This window comes from Pituophis catenifer, unplaced genomic scaffold, assembly GCF_029215685.1.
Source record: "Pituophis catenifer annectens isolate HBS135680 unplaced genomic scaffold, rPitCat1.0.hap2 SCAF_1, whole genome shotgun sequence".
In the NCBI taxonomy this organism is placed as follows: Eukaryota; Metazoa; Chordata; class Lepidosauria; order Squamata; family Colubridae; genus Pituophis; species Pituophis catenifer.
The window spans coordinates 2,917,721-2,931,868 of NW_027256881.1; the positions used below are offsets into that span (position 1 = coordinate 2,917,721).

Below are 14,148 nucleotides of genomic sequence, written 5' to 3' on the forward strand. Positions count from 1 at the left end.
GTTCACATACCTTCTTGTCTTGTCTTATCAGCTTCCTGCAAATTGCTTCTGGGCATTCTGCCAACCACAGTAAGCTTTCAGTTATTATTCTTTGAATTCTTGGTGGCTGTTAATGCAGTTAATTAACAGCCATTGTTGTAAAAAAACTGGTTTATTTAGTAAACTAAGGTTTGTACAGACTTTGTGTGTGCTGCATTCTTTGGGTCCGTAGCTAGGGCAGAACAGCAACAGTTCATTTAGGGACCGTTCGAAGCGACAACGGCACTGAAAAGAGTGACTTAAGGCCGTTTTTCACACCGACGACCGCGGCAGCATCCCCATATTCAGATGATTAGAATGGAGATGTGAGTCAGCAACTGACTCACATTTATGACCGTTGCAGTGTCCTGGGAGGGTGTCACGTGATCGTCTTTTGCGACCTTCTGACAAGCAGAATCCCCGGGGAAGCCTGGGTTCATTTAACAACCGTGCTACGGATTTAACTACTGCAGTGATTCACTTAAGAACTATGATGAGAAAGGTCGTAAAACGGGGTAAAAATTCACTTAACGAATGTCTCGCTTAGCGACAAAAGTTTTGGGCTCAGGTGTGGTCATTAAGTCGAGGACTACCTACATACTACAGGAATCTGGCTTGCCCTTTCAGATTAATACCAGACCAACAATCAAGAAGTAATAAGAAGAAGCAGCTACCAACTCAAGGCAAACAAGCTAACATTAAACAATAGCCTAATCTGCCCCAGGAGTTGCTGATACAGTTCTACAAAGGAATTACAGGTAGTCCTCAATTTACGGCCACAACTGAGCCAAATAGGACAGGTAGAAAATTCAACAGATAGTTAAGACTGCAAAAAACCCCAATGACTACCAGCCTGCCTTCCAGTAAGTAGATCAGAAAGAGGGCTGAGAAAATATCTACAGATCCCTCACATCCGGGACACAAACTGTTTCAACTCCTCCCCTCGGGATGGCGCTATAGGGCATTGCATGCCAAAACAACTAGATAGAAATCCCGGTGCCATCACTCTGCTGAACACCTAATTCTCACAACTCTCTCTTACGCCTAAGGATATTTACCCATGTATTATGGCTGTATTACTATTATCCTCCTCATCTTTTCTACCACCTTCTCCTATTGGTATCTTATGATCATATTACCTTTTTTGTATGTTCACTTGTCCTTTGTATATACTTGTGGTTTGTATGCTTATATGTACAGTGATTATATTACCTTGTTGTTTGTATGTACACTCAGAGCTTATGCACCGGAAACAAATTCCTTCTGTATCCAATCACATTTGGCTAATAACTTATTCCAATTCCAAAATCCAAATCCAAATTCCAATTCCAAATTCTAAATCCCAAATTCTAAATCTAAATCCCAAATTCCAATTCCAAATTCCAAATTCCAAATCCCAATTCTAAGGGCTACCAAGACTGCCAAGCCTGCATATAAATAGGGAGCAAGTCCCACTACCTTCTAGCACTGATGATGTTATCTAGTTGGGTCATGAAACGTCTGCACGAAAACAAGCAAGCTCAGAGAGCACCAAGGACCCCACAATCCTCCTCCTCCTCCTTCCCCTTCCTAGCACTGATGATGTTACCTAGTTGGGTCATGAAACGTCTGCAAGAAAACAACCAAGCTCAGAGAGCACCAAGGATGCTCTCTCCTTCCATCTATCCGTAAACAATCAAGGGACACAAACACAGACAGGGTAAACCTATATATAAACAGAGAGCAAACCCTTCTGGCACTGATGATGTTTGTTAGGAAATGGTCATTGCCTAACAAGTTGGCCAGGAGTATATAATCCAACATTGTATGTTTGTAACATGTAAATGTATTATGTTGCTTTAAGAACATTGCTGAGTCATTCTGCATCCTAATTGGATGAGCTCTGTAGCCAATGTATTTAAGGAGAGCTTAATTGTGGTTAGTTGTGGACACTACACCATATTTTTACCTGCTACTATGCTGTAACTATTTTTGATCTCTCTAAATGGTCAATGTTTGATCATGGTTTATTTATTACTGTTTCCTGATATTTATTTGTCAAGTATTTGCAAGCCATTGGCACATGTGTCATATAGTCACCAGTGGAGGCAGAGAGTGTCTCCACCCCTATGTGGAAAGAAGGGGTTTACCCTGAGTATAAAACCCCCTCCAACATTTTCCACTTTGCTCTCTCCATCTCTCTCTTTTCATGTTTGTTCCTCATGAGACTTGATCTCTGTTGTACATAGTTAATATGATTTATCATATGAATAAATACGTTTAAGAAATTAATTTATGCATCTGCCTCTGAACTCTTCTATGCTCCTAGGTGTTTCTACGATCCCAATTCCACATTATTGAACTGTTTTTATATTGTTTCTGAATGTTCCTTGTATTTTTCTACAAACTGGTAAGAAGATTTTATATCCCTGGATTGATCTTGTATTGCACTTTATGTGGCTAAGACTTGGATTGTTAAATGACTTTGATTTCGCTTTACCCTCAAAGTAAAGTAATATAAAACCAGTTTGTCTGCATGTTATTCACAATTACTCTCAAAACCGTTTCCGTGCGTAAAAACTTCTGATGGTACTCTGCTTTATGAACCATGACTCTGGTGGTGACACAACAATATCCTTAACAATGTTATCTATTTATTTTATTTTTTATTTAATTTGATTTATATGCCGCCCTTCTCCGAAGATTCAGGGCGGCTTACAATGTGCTCAGCAATAGCCTTCATCCTTTTGTATATTTATACAAAGTCAGCTTATTGCCCCCACAACTGGGTCCTCATTTCACCTACCTTAGAAAGGATGGAAGGCTGAGTCGACCTTGAGCCTGGCGAGATTCGAACCCTGCAGTAATTGCAGGCAGCTGGTTTTAATAACCAGCTTAATAACAGGGTGTCTTAAACCCCTGTACTACCAACACTCATGTTGGGTCATGAAACGTCTGCACGAAAACAAGCAAGCTCAGAGAGCACCAAAGACTCTCTCTCCTTCCTTCCATCTCTCCATCCATCTATCCGTAAATAATCAAGGGGCACGAACACGGACAGGGTAAACCTATATATAAACAGAGAGCAAACCCTTCTGGCACTGATGATGTTATCTAGTTGGGTCACGAAACGTCTGCACGAAAACAAGCAAGCTCAGAGAGCACCGAGGACCCCACAGTCCTCCTCCTCTCTTTTATTTGTTTGTTTGTTTGTTTGTTTGTTTATTTATTTATTTGATTTATATATGCCGCCCTTCTCCGGAGACTCAGGGCGGCTTACAATGCGTTAAGCAATAGCCTTTTTACTTTTGTATATACCTGCTTAGTAGGGCTTTCGGCCCCCCCTTAAGCGGTGTTCTTTTTTTATACAAAGTCAGCTTATTGCCCCCACAATACGGGTCCTCATTTTACCTCCCTCGGAAGGATGGAAGGCTGAGTCAACCTTGAGCCTGGTGAGATTCAAACTCGCAGTAATTGCAGGAAGCTGGCAGCTAAGTGCTACTTTAACAGCACTTTAGTCCGCTGCGCCACCAAGGCTCCTTAGCACTGACAATATTCCCTAGTTAGGTCATAAAACGCCTGCAAGAAAACCACCTAACTAAGGGAGCGCCAAGGGCCCTACAGTTCCAACCCCAAGCTACAAATATCCCATTCGATCGGCAACGGCGCTCCATTGCTACCATCGCTACCTTCCTAACATCTCCAGGTGAAGCTCAAGCCAGACCACCCACCTTCGTGGCATGACCATATTCAACGCCATCCAAATCCTGTTGACCGTCTGGAGGATTCGCCGTGGGACTCCAGGATGGAAGAGCTGGTGCATGTTGGAGGTCAACACCTCGGCGTAAGGAATTAATTCGGCAGCCGAGAGGAGCGTTAGGTGCTCCAAAATCTGCAGGACCTGAGTGTGAGTTCCTTGCAGCGCTGAAAAAGCTTAAAAAAAAAAAAAGATATTGGAAAAAAAAAAACACCTCAAGTTTGATTTGGCCTACCTCAGGGGTGGGCAACTGTGGCCCTTTTAACAACCTGTGGACTTCAACTCCCAGAATTCCTGATACAGCCAAGCTGGCTCAGGAATTCTGGGAGTTGAAGTCCACAGGCTGTAAAAGGGCCACATTTGCCCACCCCTGGCCTACCTCAAAGGGCTTTACACCTCCACCGAGGTGCCTCGTTTTTTATTTCTGGCATCTTATCCTGGGAAAATCAGCACAGGTAATCCACGACTTACAACCACTCGTTTAGTGACTGTTCGAAGTGACAACGGCACCGAAGATAGTGATTTAGCAATAGCACTTAACACTTATATACTGCTTTACGGTGGTTTTTACAGCACTCTCTAAGGGGTTTACAGAGTCAGCCTCTTGCCCCCCCAACAATCTGGGTCCTCATTTTATCCACCTTGGAAGGATGGAAGGCTGAGTCAACCTTTGAGCCGGTCAGGATCGAACTCCTATTGCAGAGTTAGCCTGCAACAGCCATAGCAATAGCACTTCGATTTATATACCGCTTCATAGTGCTTTCCAGCCCTCTCTAAGGGGTTTACAGAGTCAGACTATTTCCCCCAACAATCTGGGTTCTCATTTTACCCACCTTGGAAGGATGGAAGGCTGAGTCAACCTTGAGCCGGTCAGGATTGAACTGCTGGCAGTGGGCAGAGTTAACCTGCAATACTGCATTCTAACCACAGGGAGGGAGGGAGGGAGGGAGGAAGGGAGGGAGGGAAGGAAGGAAGGAAGGAAGGAGAGGGAAGGAAGGAAGGAACGGAAGGAATGAAGGAGAGGGAGGGAGGGAGGGAGGGAAGGAAGGAAGGAAGGAAGGAAGGAAGGAAGGAAGGAAGGAAGGGGAGGGAGGGAGGGAGGGAGGGAGGGAAGGAAGGAAGGAAGGAAGGAAGGAAGGAAGGAAGGAAGGAAGGAAGGAAGGAAGGAAGGAAGGACAACAGCAGACTTATCTATTGCTACATAGTGCTTTTACAGCCCTCTCTAAGTGGTTTACAGAGTCAGCCTTTTGCCCCCAACAATCTGGGTCCTCATTTTGCCCACCTTGGAAGGATGGAAGGCTGAGTCAACCTTCAGTGGTGAGATTCAAACTCCCAAATTGCAGGCAGCCAGCAGTCAGCAGAAGTAGCCTGCAGTACTGCATTCTAACCACTGCGCCACCGCGGCTCATAATCTTAATGACACTAGCATGTATGCAAGCGAAGATAGCAGAAACATATCAACAATTGCCTAAGCAGTGGGTTGGACTAGAAGACCTCCAAGGTCCCTTCCAACTCTGTTATTCTATTCTATTCTATTCTATTCTATTCTATTCTATTCTATTCTATTCTATTCTATTCTATTCTATTCTATTCTATTCTATTCTATTCTATTCTAAATGCTTACTTAATTGAGTTGTTCAGTACTGCACTCTTAACCACTGTGCCACCGCGGCTCATTGATCCCGATTGGTTTTTCACATTTATGACCGTTGCGGCATCCCCTTGGTCACGTGATTGAAATTTGGAGGCTTGTCAACTGGCATGTATTTATGATGGTTGCAGTGTCCTGGGGTTTTGCGATCCTCTGACCACAACTGCACTAACATTTCTGTTGCTAAGCAAGACAGCGGTTCGGTGAGTTTTGCCCCGTTTTACCACCTTTCTTGCCAGAGTTGTTAAGTGAATCACCGCCGCTTTTAAATTTGTAACACCGTGGTTGAGCGAGTCCGGCTTCCACCTTGACTTTGCTCGTCAGGCGATTGCAAAAAGCGATCACATGATTCCCGGACTCTGCAACCGGTGTAAGTCCATGCCAGTTGCCAAGCGTCTGAATTGTGATCATGTGACTTCGGTCAAAAGTGTGAAAAACGACTCTGGCTCTCTGATTCGACTCTGGCTTTCTGAAATAACGGGACAGGAGATGGTCCTAGCCCCAGAATCCTTCCTCTTGGGTATGACTGAAGATGGCCTTAATAATAACAAAACGCAACTCATAATTCAGATTACAACTGCGGCTAGACTAGCCTTTGCGAAACTCTGGAAAAATAAATCTACGCCCTCAGAAGAAATATTAATAAATAAAATTCTAGAGTGCGCAGAAATGGCAAAATTGACGAGCGAGTTAAAAAATGAGGAGAATTCTAAATATTATGAAGTATGGGGAAATTGGTATAACTGGTTGAAGAACAAAATAAAAGTATGATTGTAGGATATGACTTGTTATGCACTTGAATTTGACTTATATTGCGTAGAACATTGTATAACTAAGGATGGAATTTATTTAACGTATGATTCACCAAATTGTACAAACACTGTACCTCTGATCAAGATAGAGATTGTATATTATCTTTTTATTATGGAAAAATTCAATAAAGTATTTATAAAAAAAAAAAAAAAGAAAAACGGTCAGAAATCACTTTTTTCAGTGCTGTTTAGTGCGGTCACTAAATGAATGATTGTAAATCAAGGGCTACCTGTAATCTCTAGTCCCCTGGCCCCATTTCAAGTCCCTTTATTAGCTCCAAACTTTGCCCCCAACGTCCCTTTACTCTCCAGTCTGGAGAAAAACTCTTCCACAAATCTATAAGCAGACAAAACTTCCAACTTTGCATCCAACAGGGCAAGATAAGGTAATTAACCCAGCAGGACAAGCAAGATAAGAAGTCCAGACTTGAAGTAGCACGGCAGTAAATCAAACCAGTTGGGAGGATGCCAGGAACTCAGATAAAGCAGTTAATATGAGATGAACTCAGTGTTTGTTCCCGACAACCGGCCCTCCCATTTGCCTCTCCTTTAAACTCCATCCCCAGGTGTGCCTTGTGAAGGGAGTCGGGGCCCTTTCCTCCCTCATAAGCCACGCAACCTATGTTGCTCTCTTCTGCGTTCTTCCCTTCACGCCCTAGGACCGTGATGGCGAACCTATGGCACGGGTGCCACAGGTGGCACGTGGAGCCATATCTGTGGGCACGTGAGCGTTGCCCTAGCTCAGCTCAAGCATGCCGGCCAGCTGATTTTTGGGCCTTCCGGGCCCACTGGAAGTCGGAAAACGAGCCATTTCCGGCCTCCGGAGGGCCTCTGGGGGTGTGGGGAAGGCTGTTTTCACCCTCCCCAGGCTCCAAGAAAGCCTCTGGGAAGGGCGAAAAACGGGCCTACCGGGCCCACCGTTAACCTTTTTGCCATCACATGCCAAAAGCGGGGGTAGCACGGGGAGGTCATATGTACATGCGTGGGGGTGCGGGGTGGCATTGAATCATGGGTGTGGGCACGTGTGCGCGCAACCCCCCCATGCTCCCCACTTTTGGCACGCGATGGCAAAAAGGTTAGCCATCACTGCCCTAGGATGAGGAGAGGGGTTGGGCCTTGGTCTTCATCTGAACCCCCTCTCCCTTGTTCTTCTTGTCCCCTGCTCTGCCCAGCCTGACTTTGCCCTTCCCCAGTTTCCTCCACTGCCAACGGAGCCACTGTCTAGCTCTCTGTCAGCTGTTCCTCTTCCGTCTAAGAGTCAGACTCCGACAGGGGCATGACAATGTTACAGCGGTGCCACGGCTTTGGAAGCCATATTAGGCCGGGTTAAGAGGTCATGTCCAAGGTGTTAACCCCTTCTTTTGTGTTTTGTCTGTTTTATTTTTCAGGGTGTGTTTTTTCTGGGGGGGGGGGGCGCCTGTCAGCTTTGGAAGCCATATTAGGCCGGACATTTCCATGCTGCCACCTTCTCATGCGTGGGAAAGTAGGAAGAGAGATTTAGTAGTGGGGTTGTCTGTAGACATAATAGCATTCTTCCTGTCCGTCAAGATCAGGCCGATCCTTCATCTGGAGAAGGAGTGGTCGGAGTGATGTCTCGAGATGGGACGGATGGTGATTGGAGCATATGATCGACTAAGAAGTGAGGGGATGGTTTGGGGGTTTTTGATTTACTGAGGGAAAACCCAGATCTCTCAGATTCAGGTTTTCCCAGATGTGCCAGTTTACCTATTCTAGTAAACAGAATTTTGAAAAATGCTTGCTTCAGAGTTTTTACTTGGAGTTGGGGGGTTTTCTGGAACGCTGACACAACGTCTGTCATGCCCCCATCGGAGCCTAAGGCTGAATCTGCTGGGGAAGACGAGCTGACAGAGACTGAGGGGGAGGCTTCGTTGGAAAATGGGGAAGGGCAGGGCCAATCAGGTCAGGGCCTTTCAGGATTAGAACAGCTTGTAGACAGGGAGGAAAAGGGGCAGGATGAACATGAGAGAAAAAGCTCAGGGAAGGAGCAAGGACACCCCCTCCTGATCCGAGAGCATGGAGAGTGGAGAGAAGGCAAGAACTGAGCAGGCTACTCGGGAGAAGAATGCCCTGCCCATCTTCACAAGGCACACCTGGGGAATGAGATTTAAGAAGACGCTATGGGGAGGGGCATTTGTCGGGAACAAACACTGAGTTCCTGAAGTGTTGAGTGCCGTCGTTTGAACTTCCCAAGAGTCCTTGCATTCTTTCTGGTTTTCTGGCTTAATTACCTGGATCCTTTGCTTCCTGAACTCCTTGATTTGCCCTGCTGGATTTATTGCTGTGGTGTACACAGCACTGGGCTGGACTACTTGGAGCCAGAGGCTGCTTGAGGTGTGTGTGTGGGGTTTGTCATCACTTTGCTCTGGGACTTGCCGGAAAGGTGGGAGAGTTTGGGGGAAATTTGGAGCAATAAAGGGACGGTTTGAACTGACAGCTGCCTGTGTTATCTCTGTGCCGTGCCCCAGGTCGTCACAAAGTCACTCAGTGTTACTTCTAAGGAGACCCACCTTCCTGCAGTTGTTCCGGGGAGTGTTTCTTGGCAGCGTTGGTCAGAAGCATCTTGCGCAGCAAAACATCAGTACCCGTGATGTGTTCCTCACAGATCCAGTCGTCCACGATGCAGAGGTGGGGATAGTTGGTTGCCAGGAGGCGCAGCAGAGCAGAATGCAAGCCTGGAGAGAGAGGAGCGGAGAGAGAAAACGCTTCCACTTTCTAACCTGGTGCCTTAAACCAGGGGACTCCAACCTTGGCAACTTTAAAACTTGTGGTCTTAGGTAATTAATTAATTATTTGTTCGGGTCCGCTATTTACCATTTCCTTCTTTTGTTTTACTACAACCTTTCCTTTTTCTCTTCCCTTCTTTCTCTTCCTTTCTTTCTTCTTTCCTCATTCCCCCTCTCCTTTTCTTTCCTACTTCCTTTCCTCTTTCCCCTCTCCTCTCTTCTTCCTCCCCTTCTTACCCTCTCCTGCTCTTCTTTCCCCTTACTTCTTCCTCTCCTTTTCCCATTCTTCTTTTCTCTTCTTCTCACCTCCCAACTCCCCTACTTTCCCCTTTCTACTCCTCCCCTTTTTCATTCCTTTGTTGTTTCCTTTTTTAATTCAATCTGAGATGGTATGCGAACAGACCCGATTTCTATTTACATACCAGCTTTGCTGGCTGAGGAATTCTGGGAGTTGAAGTCCATAAATCTTAAAGTTGCCAAGGTTGGAGACCCCTAAATTCTAACAATGACAGTGAAAGCTATTTTCCTCTCCCCGGGGGGGTTTCACATTTCAAACTAATCAAATACTTTTAGATTTGGTGTGTTTGCATTGTGTTGTCGGTGTTTTTCATGTTTCTTTTAGCCTTCCAGCAAATATGCACCGTCAGGTGCATTTTGTCCATCCGTACCAGTGTTGGGTTTCAAATTTTTTTACTACCGGTTCTGTGGGTGTGGCTTGGTGGGCGCGGCATGGCTTGATGGGCGTGGCAGGGGAAGGTTTCTGCAAAATCCCCATTTCCTCCCAATCAGCTGGGACTCAGGAGACAGAGAACAGATGGGGGCGTGGCCAGTCAGAATAATTACTATCAATTCTCCGAACTACTCAAAATTTCCACTACCGGTTCTCCAGAACTGGTCAGAACCTGCTGAAACCCACCTCTGATCCGTACACACCATTTTCTCTCACAAGTGAAGGCAAATAGACGTGTCCCAGGATAATGATACGAGATCGGATTTGGGTCGGTCACCGGGACCAGAGGTTTTACTCTTCTGAGCTTTCGGATTCCTGATGGAGCCCATCCCTCGCGGAATTTCTCTCTACTGAAATACGTGCTTTGGGCTGTCTGTGAGTCGTGTTTATGGGGTGACTTCCTATTGGCTGATTGGTGTTGACTGACAAGGTGCCGAATTACCACCAGCTTATCAAATACTTAGGAGCCGAAGGCTTGGCAGCACGAGGAAATGACAGCCAATCACCAGCCATCAACGCACTAATCAGCCAATAGGAAGGCACCCTATAAACATATACCCTGTTTTCCTCGAAATAAGACATCCCCTGATAATAGGCCCAATCGGGCTTTTGAGCGCATGGCAATAAGGCCAAGCGCTTATTTCAAGGTTCAAAAAAATGTAAGACAGGGTCTTATTTTCGGGGAAACACGGTACTTTCAACACTCACTAAACGACCAGTTGTAAGTCAAAGATGCCGTTGTGATTAAAAATTCCTTTTTTTTCTCTCTCCTAGTGAAAACATCTAGTGTGACTAAAATCACACTAGATGCTGTTTTAGGACCTCTTTCCAGAGCACGATACCATAGTCTCTTGAGACCGAAGGATGCCAATGATGAGTGAAAACACAAAGGACTCTATTACTGGACCACAGAACTCCATCGGTCAGAGATGCTTCAATCAGAATTCCAGAAAGTTTTAATCAAAAACTCTCGGGGGGGGGGGTAAACCTAGATGACCTTAAGGGACCCTTCCAAATCTAGGATTCCATGATAAAACGGTAGCTAAACCTACCTCCCAATTCTTGCTGCAGTCCTTGAGCCTGCCGGATGAGGAATTTAATCGGGATCTGATCCATCAGCGCAGGAGAATAAGACTTGGGCTTCTTTTGCATGGCAGCTGCGCAAGACACAGCAACAAAAAGACAGCAACAGCCTTGTTGTCTATGGAGATTCTCAGTCATCCAGATCACGGTTGTCCCAAAGGTGCTTTTTTTCCAAGAGGCAACTGGACTTTCTGATTTTTCTTGGAAGAAGTTTCGCTTCTCATCCTAGAAGCTTCTTCAGCTCTGACTGGGTGATGGGGAATGGGCGGGTTTATATTCCTTGCAGACAGCTGGTCATTTGCATCCTTTGAGAGAGTTGTTGAGGCCACTTGGGTATCGTATCCCTCCCTCTCTGTTGAGAGAGGGCTGTTCAATTTGGACACAGATGGCCTCTCTGACCCCTCTTTCAAACCAGAGAGCGGCCCTCTCTGTTCAAAATGTGGACTTTTGCTGTCTTTAAAAGAATGACCTTTCAGACGCTAAAAGGATGCAAATGACCAGCTGCCTCAGGGGTGGGTTCTAAATTTTTTTACTACCGGTTCTGTGGGCGTGGCTTATTTTGTGGGCATGGCTTGATGGTCATGTGACAATTCTTTAGGATTTAGCAGAGGTACTGGTCTACCAGGCTTTTAACTGCTTGCAGAGCTGTACCGATCTACTCATCTACCCCGTAGGGTGGCCCTTTGAAGCCCCGCGGCAAGAGTTTAAACAGTTTTTTTCCTTATAGTCCCTCAGCTGGGACTCAGGAGGCAGCAATAGATTGGGGGTGGGACCAAATAAAAGGTAAGAACGCGGGGGGGGGCGGGGGGGGGCAGGGGGGCAGAACCGGTTCAGTGATATCATATCGTCACCACTACCGGCTCGGCGGAACCGGAAGGAACCGGGAGGAACCCACCACTGAGCTGCCTGCAAGGAATATAAATCCTTCTGTTCCCTGCCATCCAGCCAGAGCTGAAGAAGCTTCTGGGATGAGAAGCAAAACGTCTTCAAGGAAAAAAATCAGAAAGTCCAGTTGCCTCCTGAAAAAGCATCTTTGGGATAACAGCCTTATTGTATGCAAAAGTCACAGGACTGCAACTAATGCAGTCTTTATGCTCTCTAGAGGACCCCATTCAGGCTCTCTAGAGGACAACCCCCCCACCACCACCACCATTCTCTGCCTCATACCCAAAGACTTTGAACTGGCCAGGATGGATTCTTCGTAAGACAGAATGTAGTACAGGACCAAGAGCTGGGCTGTGATTCCGTAACGGGGATTCAGCCGAGCAGCCTCTCCACCCTACAGATGAAAAACACAGAAGGTGCATCGTGTGGTAAATGTCAATAGTATGAGGGAGAGACCTTGGGAGACAGAGGGAAGAGCCACAGACTAGGCAACAATCAGGTAAGAGGCCGGTGAACCCTGAGAAGGAAAGGGCAGCCCTCTTTAAGCGGTTTACAGAATCAGCACATTGCCCCCAACAATCCAGGTCCTCATTTTACCCGACCTCGGAAAGATGGAAGGATGAGTCAATCTTGAGTCTATCAGGATCGAACTCCTGACTGCGGGCAGAGTTAGCCTGCAATAGCACTAAGACTTATATACCGCTTCACAGTGCTTTACAGCCCTCTCTAAGCAGTTTACAGAGCCAGCATGTTGCCCCCAACAACCTGGGTCCTTATTTACCCCTCGGAAGGATGGAAGGATAAGTCAACCTTGAGCCCATCAGGATCGAACTCCTGACGGTGGGCAGTTAGCCATAGCAATAGCCATAGCAATAGCACTAAGACTTATATAGCGCTTCATAGTTTTTTACAGCCCTCTCTAAGCGGTTTACAGAGTCAGCATATTTTCCTCAACAATCTGAGTCCTCATTTTACCCACCTCGGAAGGATGGAAGGCTGAGTCAACCTTGAGCCGGTGAAAGTCGAACTACCGGCAGTCAGCAAAATTAGCCTGCAATACGGCATTCTAACCACTGTGCCACAACTCAGTAATTTTAATGTAACCTTACAATAAAGTAGAATTGGTTCATTCTGAACATGCTTCCTGTCTGGACAACCTCGCAAGGATGACACCTATCTTGCAAGTCTCAAACCTTTTTCCCCTTTAGAGATTCTAGTATCTACATACTAACTGAGCCGGATAACAGCTCCCATTAGTCTCACAACTACGTCCCAATTGTGGATCAGTTCAGAAAGACTGATCTAGGAATCACATCTTTTTGGAGAGCTAGCAGTTAAAAAGCGAGAATAAGGATCCTGAGGCTGAGATGTTATTCTCATCTTTGCTCCAAATTTGTTTATTTGTAAAATTTCTTGGCTGCCCATCTTACAGAATAAACAGACCCTACAGAATAACAGAGCTGGAAGGGAGCTTGGAGGTTTTCTAGTCCAACTCCCTGCCTAGGCAGGAAATCCTACATGGTTTCAGACAATTGGTTATCTAATCTCTTCTTAAAAATTTCCAGTGCTGCAGCATTCACAATTTCTGGAGGCAAGTTGTTCCACTGATTAATTGTTCTCACTGTCAGGAAATTTCTCCTTAGTTCTAGGTTGCTTCTCTCCTTGATTAGTTTCCACCCATTGCTTCTTGTCCTGCCTTCAGGGGCTTTTTGGAGAATAGCTTGACTCCCTCTTCTTTGTGGCAGCCCCTGAGATACTGGAAGACTGCTATCATGTCACCCCTAGTCCTTCTTTTCATCAAACTAGACATTTAGACATCTTACCACAGGGCAACTCTGGGCAGCTTACAATCTTGAAGTCCCCTTTCAAAAGGAAGAAAGGAAGGAAACATCATACCAGTGTTTCTCAACCTTGGGAATGTGAAGTTGGTGGACTTCAACTCCCAGAATTCCCCAGTTAGCCACACTAGGGAATTCTGGGAGCTAGTCTGTTCATCTTCCAGTTGAAATATAAATCAGACACATCCACAGATACATTTAATTCAGCGTTTCTCTACTTTAAGATGAGTGGGTTTCAACTCCCAGAATTCCCCATGCTGGCAGGGGAATTCTGGGAGTTGAGGTCCACCCATTTTAAATTGGCCAAAGTTGAAAACACCAATTTCTATAGTTGGAAGTTATAATATGAGCCCCTTCTGGAGGCAAGTCTAGGACAAAATAAACCCGACAGAATCAAAATAATTGCAGTAGAAACACCTCCACAAGCTTAACATCACCCTTAAATGTTAATTAATTTTGTTTTCTCATTTATACCCCGGTCAGTCCTTTGAAAACATTCAAGATTTCCTGCTCTGTGATGGGTTGGTTGGTGGCTTCTGGGTTGGATTTAGAGGCAGGTGTCAGAACAGAGTTGATGTAGACATCGATGAGTGGAAGCAACTGAGGGTGGAGGGGGGTTGTCGTTTCACACAGTTGTCTGTAAATCCAATC

At 45.7% G+C, this 14,148-nt stretch overlaps 1 protein-coding gene across 1 annotated transcript in view; it reads right to left on the reverse strand.

Moving 5' to 3' along the window:
- INTS2 (integrator complex subunit 2) overlaps positions 1-14,148 on the reverse strand; it is a 57,311-nt gene that overhangs the window by 13,137 nt on the left and 30,026 nt on the right. The window contains exons 14-18 of the mRNA XM_070945072.1: positions 13,972-14,148; positions 11,942-12,053; positions 10,744-10,848; positions 8,746-8,910; positions 3,729-3,930 (exon numbers count right to left, since the gene is read on the reverse strand). Coding sequence (XP_070801173.1) covers positions 3,729-3,930; positions 8,746-8,910; positions 10,744-10,848; positions 11,942-12,053; positions 13,972-14,148 — 761 coding nt within the window. The remainder of the gene's footprint in view (positions 1-3,728; positions 3,931-8,745; positions 8,911-10,743; positions 10,849-11,941; positions 12,054-13,971) is intronic.